Source organism: Drosophila kikkawai, chromosome 2R, assembly GCF_030179895.1.
Source record: "Drosophila kikkawai strain 14028-0561.14 chromosome 2R, DkikHiC1v2, whole genome shotgun sequence".
Lineage (NCBI taxonomy): Eukaryota > Metazoa > Arthropoda > Insecta > Diptera > Drosophilidae > Drosophila > Drosophila kikkawai.
In genome coordinates, this window is record NC_091729.1 from 6,508,097 (window position 1) to 6,527,323 (window position 19,227).

The 19,227-nt window shown below is 38.0% G+C and overlaps 1 protein-coding gene across 9 annotated transcripts in view; it reads right to left on the reverse strand.

Moving 5' to 3' along the window:
- Positions 1-3,315: 3,315 nt before the first annotated feature.
- Positions 3,316-19,227, reverse strand: part of LOC108084782 (serine-rich adhesin for platelets) — a 53,658-nt gene continuing 37,746 nt past the window's right edge. For 4 of the 9 annotated variants that reach the window (XM_041777079.2, XM_070284494.1, XM_017181109.3 and 1 more), the window contains 4 exons: positions 15,774-15,974; positions 13,125-13,348; positions 11,813-11,953; positions 3,316-8,162 (listed from right to left, as the gene is read on the reverse strand). In XM_041777079.2, coding sequence (XP_041633013.1) covers positions 6,832-8,162; positions 11,813-11,953; positions 13,125-13,348; positions 15,774-15,974 — 1,897 coding nt within the window. In that variant the 3' untranslated portion in view covers positions 3,316-6,831. Of the gene's footprint in view, positions 8,163-11,802; positions 11,954-13,124; positions 13,349-15,481; positions 15,555-15,773; positions 15,975-19,227 lie in introns of those variants that run through there. The other 5 variants (XM_041777082.2, XM_070284491.1, XM_041777081.2 and 2 more) reach the window with 5 other exon arrangements.

Here is a 19,227-nt window from a genome sequence, read left to right on the forward strand (position 1 = left end):
CCCCCTTTGTGTAGACATGCTGGTAGGTCGACAGTAGTCTCCCTACATCGTTCCTAATGTACAAGTCCAGAAGTTTTTCTAGCGTAATCCTTGGGGCTTACATGGCTGCACTTTCCTGCTTTGGGCAGGAAGACAATCAGAGAGATCCTCCATTGGATAGGGATATCGCCCGTTCTTAGGCAAGCTGTGTATATTGCGTAGAGCCATAGGGTGATCACTTCTTTGGTCACCTGTAACATGGCTGGAAACATTTCATCTAGTCCCTGTGCTTTTATCCCTGTAAAGAAGTCTATAGCCCCGTGTATTCTACTAGAGGATATTAGATCTTTTGGGAGATGATCTTCTCCAGTAGCTAGGTCCTGGTGCTTATTGGCATCGGATACCTCAGTGCAACCTGGGAAATGAGCTTGCATTAGTGCTTTTAGGGCCCCTTCGCTGCCCTCAGTCCATCGACCGTCGTCGCGTTTGAACTGGCTCTGTATGGTTGGCTGCTTCGATAGCAGCTTCCGGAGTCTAGCCGTTTCTGGGACAGTCTCTATATTGGAGCAGAAGTTTCTGCACGAGTTGCTCTGCGCCTTGCGTTTTTTCTTCTTTCAGTCCCTTAGTTTGACTTTGTATTCCTCATGGATGATATCATCTTTCGCCTGATTGGCGATTTTGAAGAATTAGTTAAGTTTGTTTCGTCGGAGTAAAAGGACCTTGTTCCACCAGGGTAGCCTGGTCTTCTTCCTCGTTTCCGATATTGGGCATGATGCGTGGTGCCCATCAATGTAGTAGTTCTTTGGAGAGGGTCTCTAGGGACTTTCCTATGTCTTCCGCGGATTCTACTATGCCCGGAGAGATTGCGAGCCTTGTCGTAATAGTCTCCTTGAACTTTCCCTAGTTAGTATTACGGGGGCTCTTAAAGATTGACTATTTTGGAGAGTGTTCAAATACGTATTGGAACTGTATGTACTTACGAACTGAGAAGAATGGTCTCTCAAGGACTCTTCATTCTGATACCAAAGAACCCTGTCCCCCTACAAGAGCACGTTTGAGAAGGTGGGACCCACAAAGGTAGTTTCTCCACACGCAGTGGTGCGCGTTGGCGACTTCACCCACGAGCAGTTGCTGGTCCTTCGGGCTGGCTTCTACCAGGCTCCTGAGTTCTTCTGGTGGGGCCATCCTGTTGTGTGCCTAGAAGCAGGAAGCTGCCAAATGGAGGTTCTTTCCGCTCTCTAGCATCATGATCTATTTATGCTTGAAACTAGTGTTGTTATTTGTGGTGGTGTGGTATGAAATGGATTTATCTGCGAGGTGCTGGAGTTATAGTTGTTGAGCGATGGCTCTTTTATTTTTAGAATGCAAATGTTAACTGAATACAATATAAAAACCTAAATCTAACAAAGTCGACTCCCAGCGGCCATGATGGCTGTGCACGAACATCCGGTCAAATGCTGGCTCAGCAATTTAGCCGAAGTTATGTTATAAAGTGGATTTAAGGGCTCTGGCCTGTTGACTTGTCTTAACTTACATATATAAGAAACAATCATTTAGGAAATTTTAACTATTATTATTTGTATTACACAGGTCGACAAAGTAAAAAAAAAAAATGTGCAGACAAAACGCGACTGATTCTGAAAGATCTTGATCTGTACATTGCTAAATTTAAATCGTAAAGCCTCCATCACGTTTCAATTTTAAAAAAGTCGCGTCGAAAGCCGTTTGTTTGTACTTTGAAAAACTTTATAAAACGCTATACGTAACTAGGAAAGATATTGGGCTTAATTAAAAGCTTAATCTTTCTATTTTAATTTTTAGAAATAAAACCTAACGTTTGTCTGCTATATTATTTTTTCTGAACTTTCCTTTGCTCCATATTTTTGATACGTTGTAGCACTAAAATTAAAAAAAAGTTATGTATCTCTGCTTTAAAATTATTCCAGAACACAATCACGCCGTCAACCCATAGCCGAGACTTTCACAGCATTTTAAACAATTAAGGGCTTCATCATAGCACATTTAAAGGCTTTGAAAAGTGTCAAAACAAGCAGTTTTCCATACTTTGACAGCAATTTTCTCAAAATTGGTACGTGATTGAGACTTTTGGTTTTTGGATTAGCAATGTACAGATCAAGATCTTTTAGAATCAGCGCTTTGTATCCGGGTAAAAAAAGTTCGAATTTTGTCGCCTGTATTATTATAAGGTAGGAATCGGGATATCTTCTATTTCAAGTGGTTAATAAATGTCACTAAGATTAACCTAGAATCGCGAGGGTTTTCACACCATACTGGAACTAAGACGGTAAATAAGGCCATTTGCAATATTTATTGATCTTACAATTTAATCAGAAAATTGATGTTGGATAGTTAACTGTACTTCACAAGTGATGACTTCATGATAATATTGAATTTTACAAATAGAGATAGACATATGAGCTGAGCTGCGCTAACGACTATATAGGAAGTGATCTTTTGTTTTCTTTTAACTAACCTAATTTCCTTGGGCTACTCCTTCAATAGTTTATTCTTTGATATATTGTTGAATACAAAATATAGTATTATTATGGTTATTACATTGTAAGCAAAAATATATACATAAGAACATCATTGTTGCAACTAATTTGTGTGTAATAGTGGGTGATATTGACGTGTCTGAGCTCAGTTAAAAAACAAATTCCTGAGCCTCAAAGTCAGCTCTATAAATGCATGCTTCGCGTGATTTTGAATTTTTGTTTTTATTATATTATATGCATGTATTATTATGTATTTATTTTAATTTTTTTTAATGTTAACTGAACGGTCTAGTAATAAACTTAGCTGCTGCAAGCGTTCATTTGTTTATTGAGCCTTCGAATTAAAATGTCATCAACAACAAAAAATTCTATTGTTTCAGTTAGTCTTTTGAGTAATAAATTCAGAACATCTTGTGCCTATGTGCTGTATTTTTTTGAAGCCAAAATTTTTCGATCCTGACCTTTTGTATGGAAACGCGTAATGCTGCCCAGATATAAAAACATTTTTAGACTCGATTGTTTCTATAAAAAACATATTAAATCGAGTTCCGGTATTGACGAAGATTTGTCTATCCTGTTAAAGGAGTACATATATTTCTTCCGACTTTTGGTTTCTTTCTTCATTATCGAAAAGTCGGTGTCAAATAGCCTTTACTACGAAAATGTTGTCTAGCGTGTAAATGGGAGAGGAGATAATCTTCCTGTAAGCTGTTTTTATAAAATAAATTTTTGTTTTTTTTTTTTAACTGGAGTATATTGTGTACGCTGCGACTTACAGCAAATTCGCTGTATGTATGTTTATTTTTAAAGATAGATTAGGTTGAAGAGAGCACTTTTGTCGGCTACTTCTGAAATATTTTTTTTTTCAGTTTTTATTAAAATGTGATTTTTAAATCATTTTCAAAATATTCAGTTAAGTAAACGGCTTTCTTTTGCAAATTATTACACATTGGATAAAACATCAAATTTGACTAGTATAATTTAAAACAGTGAACATATTTCTTTGCTTAGTATTATTAACCAAGTACAATTTTTTTCAAAAAGTAAAACAAATAAGAGATTTTTGCTTTAAATGCTATATAATAATTTAAATTGCAAAAAGCAGTAAGAATTGGCTTATTCAATGTTTATACACAAGAATTTTGTTTTCACCCGTCCAGCGAAGCGTTGGTTTTTTTTTATTCATATCTTTTTCATTTACAAGTTTGTATTTATTTTTCTTTGTTTTAGACTTTTCCAACTTTGCGTTCAAAAGTTTTATTTGTCGAATAAAGCGTTTTTGTGAGGGGATTTGATGCTAATATTCTAATTTTAATTTTCATTAGACATAAGAGTTATATATATGTATATATTTTTGCCAACATAACAAGAGAAGTGAATTTAGACCACTTGCGCATCTGTTGGTCACTTTGCTAAAACACTATTTTAAAAATATTAACCTGATATCAATAAATAATTGGGTAAATTTAAAAGGTAATTAAAAAAACAAATTACTGGAGGTGTTTTTAGCACGTAAGTATATATAAAATTAAGAAGCGCTCTCGACTGTGGAACACCAGGTACTAAGGCGTTTGTGCTTTAATTTTAAAGGAAAATGTTTTTTTTTAGTGGTGGATTTAAGGGGCTATCCACATATTACAAAATTTACAATTTTACTGAACTCAACAGAACAGAGGATTTATTAATCACCATGGTTTATTGGTAGCGAATACATCCAAACGTTTAACTTGACCTGTGTGGGATGCGGTACCCTACCCCCTATAGAGATCTGTTGTTTCACACGAACCGAGAGTCAGATATACATTATCGGTTGGAATTTATTTGTAATTGTGTACCTAGGCTACATGGTATGAAAGCTCTGAGGTCATGCCGGTTTAAAATTGTTCTATAGTTTAACATAATGATCATATGTGAGCAAATTAAAAACATGATTTATTGATAATACTATAATACTATACATGTGTATACAATCCGGATATATAGATAAACTATATCTTGAGTTATGTGCCTATAACTTATTACCGCATTCCCCTGCATCCAGTACCAAAATGTGTATCTGTTACACACGGATCAAGTTTGTTTTCAGAAGAGAGAATATGTTTAACAGGCAGACGTAGTATACATAGATCGTCATCACCAGCCAAGTCATTTTTCCATGTTAGCCGGTTTACAGCAGCAGATCTCAGAGATTAACCAAGTGATACACTTCTTGACAACATTCAGTTGCACGCAGATCAAGTTTATTTTGATATGTGGGCAAGGTCATTTTCGCCCTCACAAATCATGAAAAACCGTAACTAAAATAAATTAGTGATTTTTTGTGTAAGGAAATAAGTGTTGTCGAATTAATGAATGGTGTTGTCATTGAGTATAATTTGAATATAAACGTGGGAGTTATGAGACAATGAAGTTCCTGTGTATGCTTCTATGAACTTCTGCAACATTTGTGTTGGCAGCACCAATGGCTGTTTCTGGAAACATTTGCCTTTATTTGGGTGTTGTGCAACATATTCTTAGCAGGATACGTTTATGTGGCCATATCTATGTTTCTCATAATTTCATGAACGATTCTTTGGGTACCGGGTGAACACAGTCGTGTTCATTCGTAATCGAACACACCCAAGATGGTTACTCGTACCTTAGACCGTGAGACACTTGCTTTTTCTCATTCTTATATCTTATGGTTGCCACACAATTGCAGTAACATTTTTAGAAACAAAATTAAAGCATTGTTTTTTTTTTTTAACATCATTAAACATTCACATTAACATATGTTGAAAAACAGCGAAGTTTTAATTTTTTTACGATTGTTCCTATGGCAGCCATATAATATAGTCGACCGATTTGGCCAGTACCGATATATGTATCTAGTAGTGAGAATAGTCAGCAGACTATCTGCAAAGTTCAGATTGCTTCAAAAATGTATAGGGTCATCTCTGCAAGGGTATGAAAATCCCTTTTTATGTAATTTTCCAAATGTACATATGTATATGTGCTCTGGGATTCAAAGGTTGGATATTTTATTACATTTTAAATATTTACGAAATTTAGATAAGCCAAATAGGAAAAAAACGTAGTTTCGTTACCTCTAAAACATAAAAAGGGTTAATTCTTTTATGCTTTCATTCTGCAGTCGAAATTTTAGCTTTCTAAATAATAGAAATGGAAACAAACAAAACAAGACGCCTGATCTGTTTCGATTAACACATACATATTCTACCTATAATTGAAATATTGACCGTTTAAAAAGTTTCATTCGGATTAAGCCAAGGTCAAAGGCCCGACTAATCAGCTTTATTGTCTAATAACTCCCCAAGTTCGTCCGTACTCTATTACAAAAATGCGACAAGTGAAAAAAAAAACCGAAGACCAATTTTTATTTTGACAACATTCGAATAACGGTACTCCTACGTTGCCTTATTGTTGATGCGAAATGTAAGTTTTTTGCACGTGACCAGACAGAATTAACTTTTTGTTGTTAGCCAAATGTGATCGACCATTTTTATACAGGTAATTCTAAAATGTATTGATATCTTAATAAAGTTTTTTTTTACTTAAAAGTATTGAGTAGTTTTTTTTAATGAAATTTGAATCTCTGTCGCGACATTTCGTTTAACCATACTTTCTTGTCATTTGAACTTTTTATGTAATAAGACTTGCATTCGATGCACTTTAACACATTTAAAATATAAATTATTTTAAATTGTAACAATTATAACTAACTTATAAAGAAATTCTCAAAACAGTCAAAGATTAAAAAGTATATTAATCTTAAATGATAATTCATTATTCTTTCCGTTGATTTCAATCAATATCTATAAACTTTTAGAGAAGTTTTGGTTATAGTTTCATTACAAGTTTTTCATGATTTCTTGCAGCAGTGGCAGGCGTGAGGAATGCAAACAAGTCGTCACCCACCTTAGTAGCTTTGTCTGTCTGTCTGTTATATACATACATACATTCTCGGTGGGCACTAAGTTATAATACCGTAGTACCCTATTGGTAAATTTCAGGGTTTTAATTTGACTTTTAAATTATCTAGTTTTATTTTTAAGAATTTTTCTTACTCCAGTAATTTTTTATGATAAAGCAGATTTTCGGAAACGTACCAGTTAACGGCTATAAACTTGGATTTTATGCTTAAGCGTTCTTTGATGCCGATGATAAAGACATATGTGTTAGAGGGGCAAATAGAAGACGCATCGCATCACATACGGGTGCTCTCAATGCCACATCCTACGGCGTCACCATAGTCAAGTATGTGGGGAGGCGAGGCACTACTGCAGCGGCTGCTTCTTTGTCGACCGCCGCCGCAGAAATTGTCATTTGCCTTCAATCAACTTGATGTTGTAGTGCGCAAGAGCAGCTCATCGTCGTCCATCTGGGCCAAGGCGGCAGGTGACCCTACGTCGATAGTGGTCACCCGATTGCCGCCATCTGCCGCCGAAGGCAGCTTGATAAACTCGCTATCCGTGTGCACTGGCATGATGATGCAGACGAAGCTCTGGCCTGATTGTGAGTCCCGAGGATGCAGCGTCACTGGGTTAAACTTATCGCTCTGGCCCTCGGTGTAGGTTTGTAGGCGCTGAAAGATCTCGGGATAGTGCTTGCGGAGCAAGACCCCCCGACGTGATAAAATATCCAGGATGTTGCAAAGAATCAGTTCCCGGTTTCCGTGCAAAGAGCGCTGGCCGGGGTTAAATGTGAGGATGAGGATCTCGGTACATTCAGGAACGGCCACAGCCGACACAGACTGTGTTTGCTGCTGAGCCTGCTCCTGTTGCTCGAGCGCGGACAGGACCACCTTGCAGAGCTTCAGTTTGGCGCAGCGGCTAACCAGCTGACGCTCCCACCGCACTGGTGCCTGTCCCATGCCCGGCGCTTCGGAGACTACGCATATGGCTACATAAATAAGCATCTTTGACTCCGGCTTATACTCTGTACTGAGTTTAAGCAGTTCCGAGTACAGTTCCAGGCCCATCTCGGCAGGCATCAGGTCCGGCCAGCGCACGTAGGAGGCCTCGCCCATGCACTGAAACCCGTTCTTAATAAACCCTTCCGCAGCCTCGGCACTCCGAAAGAGCACCCGCACCACACCCCTTCCTTGCGAGAGACTGCCCTTCCGCGCCAACAGGCTTAGATGGCGTTGAGAGTCCAGATCGTCCTTGCAGGTGGCTAACACCTGGCGGCACAGGTTGGAGGCACGTGAGTGCAAACATGCCTTGCGATGCTTCTCCCAATGGGCTCGCCTACATTCGCGTGAACAGTATAGATGGGAACAATTGTGGCAAGACTTGAATAACTTCTTGGCGTCGCTGGGCGAGGCGCTCTGCTCGCATTTGGTGTTCCGGCAGCGGATCTGTAGCCTAGACCCAGACCCCGATCCCAGCTCCCAGCTGACCTGGTTACTGCCTCCTGCTTTGTACGCATGCTGATTTTTGGACTCTGATTCGTCCAGCGAGACGCGCCGGATCCCAGAGACATTTGGCTTGCTACTTGAATCTGCTCCAATGGACTGCGATTGCGACTGGGTAGTGGAATTCGATTGCGGCTGTTCTTGGGACAACTTCTTTTGCTGGGGGGAGTCCCCCTCACTGCGACGTCGGAGTCGCTGCTGCTCAGACACGGATAGCGCATCCAACTGTTGCCGACTAGCTACGTCTGGTGCTGTGAAAAAGAGATCAGATCGGAGTTAACTATTTAGGAATGCAAGTCACCAATAACAAAAACGAAGACTATGTCTACTTCAAAGGCTAAGGCTCATGCTTCATACTTGGACTAAAACGGAACTTAAGATAGGACTGCAAGTATTGTAGTTTTATTTCTCAGTGTAATTCAATGTTTATCAATGTCACTTATGTTACAAACCAATTTGGAAAAAAATGTATTAAGATAGAATAATAGATAAAATAATAGATAGATAATAAGATTTAAAATATAGAACAAGAAACAAAACAATTTGTAAAATAAAGAAATAAAAAATAAAATTGTAGAATACAATAACTTTTAAAACCTTGAACAAGAAAATAACCTAGGCAGAATAGAATATAGAAAGTCCAGGGTTTCAGGCTTTGACCCAAAGCTTTGCATTTTACTGTACTGTACGTTACTGTATCGTACCTATGAAAACCTATGAAAAATCTAACTTATACAGATTGTTTATACAAAAAAAAAAAAAAACACACACACATCTTAACGAGGTAAGATAAAAGGAACAATGGCACCTTTACTCAAACATTTGTATAAACATTTGTGACGAAGAACACTAATAACTGAAAATAAGCTGCAAATAATTTAACTAGTTTCCTTTTCGGCACTGTGGTAGCAATCAATGGAATGGATTAACAATGAGCACCGCCCGTCACCCATGTTGGTAACAGGATCAATCTCAGCCCACGCGGTGAGTAACTGGATGATCATTTAGTCTCGAACCCCTGTTATACAAATGCCAATCCAAATTTTTATACTCTCGAAATCCAAGAAACAAACTTAAAGAGGAATTCCAGTAATTCCATTAATTCGATAACTAAGGCTAATCGATAAGGCTTTCCAAAAATCATACCCTTAGAATTAAGCTTGAGATAAAAAAACTGCAGCAAATGCAGCTCTCTATTTAAAAGGGGACAGCAAGAGTCCACATTTACAGCGGAAAAATCTTCTCAAAAACTGCATTATTAGGGTACTTAATAAGTCATAGATAGATTGGGATCCACGTTACGCTAGCGAAACCAGGACTTACCTGCAGATGCAGGCAAACCCAATTAAGAGCCGGGCTTATAACCAGTATTTCATATTCCGTACCCGGAATATGAAACTTTGTTCAGACCTTCAGCTGGGCCAACTGCTAACATCCACAGAGAATTACGGTATAGATCAACACAACATCAAAATATACCTCAATGGTCTAAGTGCGTCAGAACAAATTCTGACTATCGTCTCAACCTACACTAACTTAGGATCTGGCCTGTTCAGTTTCAAATTGGAAGTGGAAATTTGATAACATTAGCGGTTTTCCCTTTAACATAAGAGATGTTCCCTTGTTGATTTAAGGACATTTTTTTAAATTTTTCGTTTCGAACAACAATTGTGTTTGCTTTGTCTGAGATTTGCTAATAAGGGGCTGATCAAATTTTGCTATAGTCTCCAACTAATGAATATTAATGGAAAGAATCATTTGCGGCCAGAATTTAAAATATTTGTATTTTCAGTCAAAATGGTGGCAAAATGCTTGAGAAACAGCTGCCGAGGTTGTGGAAAAGTTCCCTAAGCATAGAGTTTAGTTCAGTTTGTAGATTTAATTGGTTTGTAGATTAAATTGTAAAACAAGAACACTTTTCATAAACTTCAAACTAATAGCCGATTTTTAAATTGAAAAACAAACTAAAAAGTAATATTTCGAAATTAATCTGATGTCGATCTGTATTGGTACGCTGACAGCCCTTAAATGGTCCCTCTCAAATCCGACTTTTCCGTTCGGAAATCAGAATAGGGGAAACTAGGACATAAACATCGGATTTGCAATAATGTTGAAGGTTAAATAATTATTTATAAATCAAGTTGTTCGCTTTAGGTAATTCAGTTATGCAAACATAAAAGAAAGAAATACAATTAATATTTGAAATTTACATAATCCCATTGTATTTTAAAATAATTAATTTCTGGTCTTGCGGATCTGAATCCGCCAGCCAAATGGAAGGCAGAAAGTTTTCCCAAAGGTTTCACTCAGAAGTTAACAGTGACTTAACATAGAAAAATACAAATGAAAATTAGAACAGGTTACGGAAAACCGAATCCGAGTAGAAATGGAAATTAGAACACGCCTAATTATATTTACAGTTTTTCAGTTGCAGTTTTAGATTCACAGCTTTACAATTATCTCTACATCTTCTGATCCTTAATATGGCAGCTATACAATATAGTCGTCCGATTTTAATTAAATTAAAACCGAAATTCTATACTTAATTTGTTTACAGTTTGACAGTAACAGTTTTACATTCCCAGCTTTACATTTTTTCTACATCTACCGATCGTTCCTATAGCAGCTATAAGATATAGTCGTCAGATTTTCATAAAATTTATACAAAAATTCTGAAATAATAAAATAAGCTAATATCTCAGAGTAGATAAAATACGTTGAAAAACAACGAAGTTATAGAATTTTTCTATTAATTTCCCGATCGTTTCTATGGCAGCTATAAGAATTAGTCGTCCGATTTTCATAAAATTAAAACCGAAATTCTGAAATAATATAATATCAAATGGCCATGTCTCAAAAATGATGCAAAAATTTTGAAATGTGTTTTTCTAAAAATGTATCGGGCATTTGTATGGCAGCTATATGATATAGTCGTCCGATCCGTTCCATTCCGACGTACATGTATAGCAGTGAGAGTAATAGAAGATTCTCTGCAAAGTTTCATTCAAATAGCTTTAAAATTGAGGGCCTAGTTTTCGTAGAAACGGACAGACGGTCGACGGGTGGACATGGCTAGATCGACTCTGCTGTTGATGCTGATCAACAATATAAATACTTTGTAGGGTCCGTGATAATAAACGAATTTTCTTTGTTAATTTGAGGACTTTTTATAAAACTTTACTTAGGTATCGGTATGGTTCGTATGTGAGCATTGGACTGTATGGTACCAAATGGACCTCGGATCCGTATTTAACGTGTACAAATTGGTGGGTGCACCACAGGGACCCGAAAACTGTGATATTGTGCCTGTATTATTGTTAATTTTTAACAAGAAAGGAAGCTAACTTGGCCAACCTTGTGGTGGGATTATAGCAATACCACTCAACAAATGTTCTTAAAGTTGAAAGAAAAATCAATGCAACATTGACGGGATTATTGTTGACGAACTTTATTTGTCCTTGTGGGAAAAGGTTGAATTTCAGAAAGCATGAAAATCTAGTTTCGAGTAGAAAAAAATATGTTAAGATATAATTTAGTTTCCACAAATTTGTCGATCATTTTTACAAGGCCCATTAGATATAATATTTTATACTTTGCCAGGGTCTTAAATAAAGTGGTAAAAGGAAAACTTTAAAATAAATCAATAAATATATTGTTAAACGTAGATCAAAGATGTAGCCCATCTCTGGGCTATGTATTAAATCTTAAAACGCTCTAAAACATGAAACTTTTAATCTATTTTAAGTTTTGAAAGTTCGAAGGTTTGTTACTTTAGCCAGTTTTAATTGGTCGTTTTGCCTGTACCAATTTATTTATTAAATTCCTTGTAGCTATTATTTTTCGTTTTGTTTTAACGTATACCGCTTTGGGTTTTGTGGAACATTAACTTACAGGTGCATACCTGTCGTCGTAGGCGCTGGTTGGGTACTGCTGCTGTTAGTGGTGCGGTAGCTGTTTTGGCTGGATGAAGAGTTAGCCGGTAGTCCTAAAAGCGAGGCAAGGACGTCTTCTAACGAAGCGCTGCTCAACGAGCGTTCGGGCGCTACTATAGCGAATTTGTGGTTTTTCGTAAATTGGGCAAGCCAAGAACGGAAATGGTTGTAACAGTTTGGATTACATAAGACGGGGGCATGGCAACATACATGTATAGAAATAGAACACAATGTAAGCAACTCATTAGGTATAGCCACAATTTATGGTCTTACTGTCTAAATGCGATCAATGTTACCATGAATCAAAAACTGTAATTTTAAATTATTTTTATAGTTTGTGCATGTGAGTAATAAAGGGCTAACTAAAGTATAATCGTGCCTATAAATAAATAGGTAAAAACAAATAAATTTGTACACAAATCGATTTTATTTTAGCCACAAATCGTGTATGGGAAAACACGTATAGATACAAATCAAAATTAATACGGGGTTATCAATATAAATTATATAAAATATAAAAAACATCTTTAATTGTTCGTTGCTTAATGATAATTATTATATAGCACGTTTCGGTTTTAGGTTGTGAGCTACCCGATTAGTATTTATGTTGTTGAATTTATCTAGTTTTAAAAACAAAGCCTAAAATAGAAAATTCCAAAATGATAAGACATTCATAAATAGGTACATACATATGTATACTTTCATAGCTTAAATCAGTTTTGAAGCTAACGACGAGCAGAGTCACAATGAGGAGCTTATGCTTCCATAAGCATTCATTTTACAGAAAAATGCGGGAACTGATAAAAATCAGTATAATAAGAATAATACAATATTTATTTTAGACCAATGATATTTATTCAACTAAAAATAAAATTAAAATATTTAATAAAATTACTACACTTGACAAAATTAAAATACATAGGTCAAACCGGTATTTCGAAGCACTTTAATATTTCCTTATATGAAATTTAAATGCACTAACATTGCACCAAAATTGCCGATTAATACATTGCATAGTCAACAGATACAAAATTTAAAAAAGTCGGTAACGGAAATTGGGTAATCGTGCGTCGGGATGTTGTGGCCATAAACATATGTAAACGTAATTCCGCTTTATAGCGATTGTCATAATACAAAATATATTTACATATGTATGGATGTATTTGTGGCTGTTTCTAAATAAAAACAAGAACTAAGCACGCATCGCTACGGGTACAACTACCAATAAAACTACGGCTACATGTTTTCCGGCGACTTTTCAGATATAAATGGTGGACTCACCGCCACCGCCGCCGACACGGCTGAGTCCGTTCATGCGAAGTGGCGGCTGTCCAGCTGCGTTCACCGGCGACAGACTGCCATCCAGACGTAGGTTGTGCGTGTGAAGTTGCTGCGGATTCTGCTGCTGGGCTTGGGCCGACGCGGGCGGGCTGCGGTCAATGTCGGGAGTCTGGGGCGAATCTAGGGGCCGGGTGCCGACAAAGCTGCTCTCCAGCCAGCATTTTCTATGGAACAGAACAAAGAGTGATAAAACGAAGATGGAATTAATTGCTTTTCCACTGTAAACCCTTCGACAGAAATGTTAGATTAATCAATAAGTGACGTTGCTGCGTCATTTGCACACAAAAGCACCGCTTTGCGGAAGTCCCGTTTTTCCCTTTGTTGCGGCAAATTATTTTGATTAGTTACTTAATATGAAATCCCAAAACTATCGTTAGGAAATGTAGTCTTTCGAATTGTGTGCATAGGCTTTAGTTTATGTAATTCCCTTAAAACACCGAGCACTGCGCTGCTGACCTAAGCTCAAAGAACAAGAACAGACGTTCAACACGAATGAAAACAGATGTGAACGAAAAATGGCAGAGTCCGAAAGGGATGTTGGGTGGCCAACAGAACAAGGAGAGCAGGCAGCGTGAATGGTACAGAGAGGCAGCTAGTTGCGCCCTCTCATCCTTATTTTAATAATAAATAAATAGGAATTGCTGATTATAGCTGGAGCTATAAGGTACTTTTTATCATGGTACCTTTTTTTCTGTTTGATTGCACTGGAAACTGTCATTATTTTATGAAAATGATAAGACTAAATATGACTATAACTAAGTTATACCGCCGACCCATACAGCAGCTACATATTTAACTATTTCATGCCCGAATTAAAATGGGCGAGGCTATGACTTTTTTTTTGGTTGAAGAGTTACAGGATACGGCAACACGACATTTACAAAATTATTACAGTCAAACAAAATAATATTTTCATGCGGGGTTTTTTTTTTAAATACCATACACCCTTCTATATTATTTTGTTATTGAAATAAAAGTTTGAGGCTCATAAATACAATGTTTCGTATATGCAACAGCGGGCATGAGAGGGTTAAGCATAACATAACATAAAAAAAGAAAGGAAGCTAGCTTAGGCACGTCGATGTTTGTATACCCTTGAAATTTACAATTGCATAATTAAGAATCGATCTATTCTGTTTAAATTAATAGAAAATGAATAGAAAACATTGTATAAAATAAATGTATTTTAGATTATCTAATATAATAAACATTATCAATATAAATGCTGGAAAAAATAAGTAATATTATTATTATGTTATGTTACAGTTTTACATTCGCAGCTCTCTACATCTACTGATTGCCTCTATGGCAGCTATAAGATATAGTTGTCCGATTTGTATAAGAATTTTTGTTGAAAAACAACGAAGCTATAATTTTTTTCTATTAATTTCCCTATTGTTTCTATGGCAGCTAGTTTGCGTAGAAACGGACACTTCTGACTGAAATTATAATACCCTGCAAGGGTATAAAAAGAGTTTAGTTTGCTACCGCGACAGAGAACCGCACTCCATGGCAATTCTGATTCGGCTAAAAAATACATAACTATAACAGCTAGTTATCGGAAGTTATAAAGGTAATCCTGTGATAACCCCTGTGATTCTCTGTGATTCAGAAATCATAGATAAAGTACTGCGCTGAGCTATTTTTTCACAATCGGATGCATTCTTAGCTAACTGGCACTTGGCCAGTGTGCCCTTAGTCGAATAGGGAATAATAATTGTACTATTTCGAAGACGACAATTTATTTAATTTTTAAATTGGTGAATTTAAAGCAGCTCCCGGCTAATATTTTTAATGAGATTTAAATTCTCAGCTACCGTATTTTGAGCCACTTAAGGCAGATTTTCAGTCTTGTTGGTGGTAATGGTCATCTGACGGCAAAACAAAGCAGGATAGGGAGCTATATTCGTGGTTTAAAATTGCATCATTTCAGATCAATCTATTTCGAAAAAGTCACACAATTAAGTGTAGATTTTTCAAGGCCGTGCAGAAGTAAGCTTCCTTTCTTGTTTAGGTTTAATTTAAGCCGTTCAGGCTCCAATGATATGAATGTAATCGATCTGGGAAATCATGTTACGTTGACAGAACCCACCGAAATATGTGTCTGTTGTAATACGCCTTTTAAACGAATAAAAGCCACATGTTTGTTTTGTTTTTTTTGTTTTTGAGAAAGCACAGAACCCTTATACCTAAGATATTTGTACGGCCAATTAGGATAGTACCATACTATGTTAGTAATCGATGTTAGCCACATGGAAAGTGTTGTAGACGAGCAACCCAACTTGTGGGTGTCTTACCTTTGGAAAAGCTTGTGATCTTGTTTTGGTTTGATAATTTTCTGGTGCTGATAACGGTGCATTTTAAAGATAGCTGCGAGGTGTGTATTTGTCAAAGAAGAAAGGTAAAATGAATCATCGCATCTAAAAGGGAAATGTATTCCTATGGGCGGAGAGGTTCTAAGACAACCACTGCACACGGATGTGTAGGGAGGAGCTTAAGGTAGGGGATCGGACGACAGCAACATGAACAAAGCTAGGTATATGTCTATTTTATTCGGCTTTATGCAACGCGCTGAAAGCCGTTGCCTACCTCGAATTTGGACTGACTGAACGGCTGTTCTGATGCTGTGTTTGCTGTTGTTGCTGGTCGTTCACAAAATGCACAATGGCGGAGGTCACCTCCTTTATTGAACTCTGAATATCCGGCGCCTCGGGACGTTGGGTTCGCGGGCCGTTGGGCGTCGATGTGGGGGACGGGGTAGTGCGTTGTGCCAACAGAGAGTTCGCCAGTCTGAAAGAAGGTAAAAATCTAAGTTAGCGCAATCTTCTACAATGTCTTGTGGTTTTATTTCGATCGTTTCTATGTCAACTATTTGATAGTTGTTAGCTTAAAATATCAAACAATTTAATTTTAATCGTTCAAAATAGCTATATTTTGGATTAGCAATATCTAATATAATATTTAAATAATAAATATAGGCTCTGAACCAATCAAAGTAAATAATATACATATTATGCTTACAGCTTTACAGTTACAGTTTTATATTAACATCTTTACGTTTTACCCTACATCTACTGATCATTCCGATTTTCATAAAAATAAACCCGAAATTTTGAAATAATTCAAAATGGCCAAATCTCAAAGTAGATGAAAATATCAAGAAAACAGCGAAACTATAATTTTGTTCTAAAATTTTCTGATCGTTTCTATAGCAGTTATATGTTCCGGCCGTTCCGACCTATATACTAGTGAGAGATAGGTAGAAAACTAACTGCAAAGTTTCATTCAGATTTAAAACGGAGGGACTAGTTTGCGTAGAAACGGACAGACAAACGGACAGACGGAGAGATAGTCTCGGATGTTGATGCTGATCGAAAATAAATATTCCTTAAAGAGTCAGAAATGTCTCCTTCACTGCATTGCAATCTTTTGATTAAATTAAGTAACTAAAACTCTGGCATCTTTGGTCCATCTAACCCACTACATTGCAGAAGAAGGGAAGGCGCGAACGAAAAACATAGAGTTCGCAACGAGAGACGAAGACGGAAAGACGCGTGAGCTTAAGACGGCCAAAAAGAAGATTAAACGATTAACAGAAAATTACGACGCGATCAAGACCTATTAAAATACGTGTAAATGATTGATTCACTTTATACTACTATAAAATAGTGGGACCAATCCCACATATATGTATGTATATATTAATAAAGCCGTCAGCCGATAGGCTACATAGGAGATATAAGAGATGTCTGCCTTATCTTTTGTATACTCTCAAAAGCGAGGGAGGCTGGAAGCAGGTAAGCAGGCAAATCCAGCTGTGTTAGGAGAGAGCCTTCCCGGGGCCGGGAAACCCTGGGTCGTCGACCTTTTTAACGCCCCACAACCCATCTGCCCCGCTCCGCTCGCCAGGCCGATAATGAATGCAAATGAATATAAAACGCCGTGCTTCGGACCTCGTGGGGGAGGTAAAACTTTGTAATAAGTCAGAGATGGACGTGGAGAAACTGCTAATGCCTGCTTAGGTTTAGCATCTCTGTCGACGTCGGAGATTTACGAGGGTGAACTGCTGATGCCAATATTCCAATTCCACAGCTCAGTCGAGATCCGAGGGGGAGGCTAGTACCAGCCCTCCACAAGTCAAAGTTGATGCAGGTATGTCTCAGTTGGGCACCACCAAATTTTCTTTTAACAGCCGCACAATAGACTCGCTATCATAAAATAGAGCGCTATTATCAAGAGAAAGCGCTACGCCCAACAGAGCTTTATACTTAGCAAGACAGCTAGGAATGAAGCTGAGGGTAAAGTTGACCCCAGAGACGCTGCCGACAAAGCCAAATTTCTTGCGGAGATCACGGAATTTAAAGCATACGCGAAGGCACACCCAGAGGCATTCCCGCCCCCGAAGGTGAAGCGTGATCGCTCACAGAGCGTAAGTAAGAGCGCACCAAAGAGGGCTACGGACGTCCAAGGAAAGGGCAGAGAGACATCATTCGTCGAAGAGGCGAAAAAGTTTAGTGAGGTGGCCAGAGATAGTCTGACTATGGCGCTGGTGCATGAGCTCAATCACGACGGGCTCCTGCTAACAGAGAAGTGGGAGGAGATAGAGGACAAGTTGGCCGACTTGGTGCCAGGTTGGTTGCCTGGTCCTATCCCCTCCTTCGACTCTTCGGACATGGTCAGGGGGCACCGGATAATTAGGTGCAACGACGAATTTTCGATGCGCTTCTTGGAAGAATGGGTTGCTAAGATAGGGCTGGCCTTAGGTTAAGGTTGGTGCACGCCTGAGAGATTCCGAGGAGACCCAGAGCTCGCATCTGGTTACCAAATGTCGTCAAGCGCAAAATCCATGGCCCATAACAATCCGGCGTTCAGATCAGCTGATTAGATTGATCGTTGGGCACATGCTAGTATTGAGAATGTCTGATCGTAGCGATCGCTCGCTACTTGAGCATGATCGATCATTTCTCGATTATACTTCTAATCAGTTGTCTGACACGCGTCGTTCGAAATTTTTGGCAATGGATTAACATTAAACCATTTTTGAAGAAATAAAAATTGACACTTAAATAGTGGCTGGCCAACACAAAGACGAAGCTTAGTTTAGAGCATTTTAAGTGAAATTGTGAAGCCAGATGAATTGAGTGAAATTGTTTGCATTTGGATCAAGATGATTCGATCGGACCCGATCTCTGATACCAACCTTTGTATTTCCGAGCACGGAGGTCTTTCAAGGGTGGAAGGAGGTGTTATCTTAGCATTCAGATATATAGCTATAAGCATCGATCATTAAAACGGTACCTAGACGTAATCCACGGAAAACAAACTGGAGCAAATTCAGCAAATATAAAGGTAGAAGCCTGAGCAAGGGCAATCGACAAAGAAGTCGAGGACCTCAAGATATCATTCTCAAAGAAGCAGTTTCCACAATGGTGGAGTTAAGGAGTGATCTATAAGTGGTGGAGTTAAGGAGTGATCTATAAGTGGTGGAGTTAAGGAGTGTTCTATAAGTGATCGATAAATGAGTAGGCACAAGAGTCAATAGGAGGCACCATCATCATTGAAAGATACAGTGGACGATAGACTCCTTTGACAAGTATAAAAGCCCCGGCAAGGCTACAGGCAGCAAAGGAAAGCAAACTAAGAGGGGCAGAGGGTTATCACCTATCGGATGCCCAACACGCATACCGTAAAGGTCGATCAACCGAAACAGCAAGTCCCGATGTAGCTGTACTAGTGTCAGGTCCTTTCCCGGCCACCATAAGTAACGTAATGTCGGGAGCTTTGGAACGATTAAATAATTGGGCAAAATCCTGTGGATTAGGGATTAACCCAACCAAAATAGAACTAATGCTATTCACAGGGAGGTCAAAGATCCCAAGTTAATAATACAGCTGGGAGAGCTGAGTAAGTACCTAGTAGACTTCTGCATGAGTGTACTCATTTGTAGCATAACAGATCTGTACAGTAGTGTAGAGTTCTTAAAATACTGCACCCAATCCTTTCTGTACAGTATACTCTATAGGCCAGAAGTAGATAGCACAAC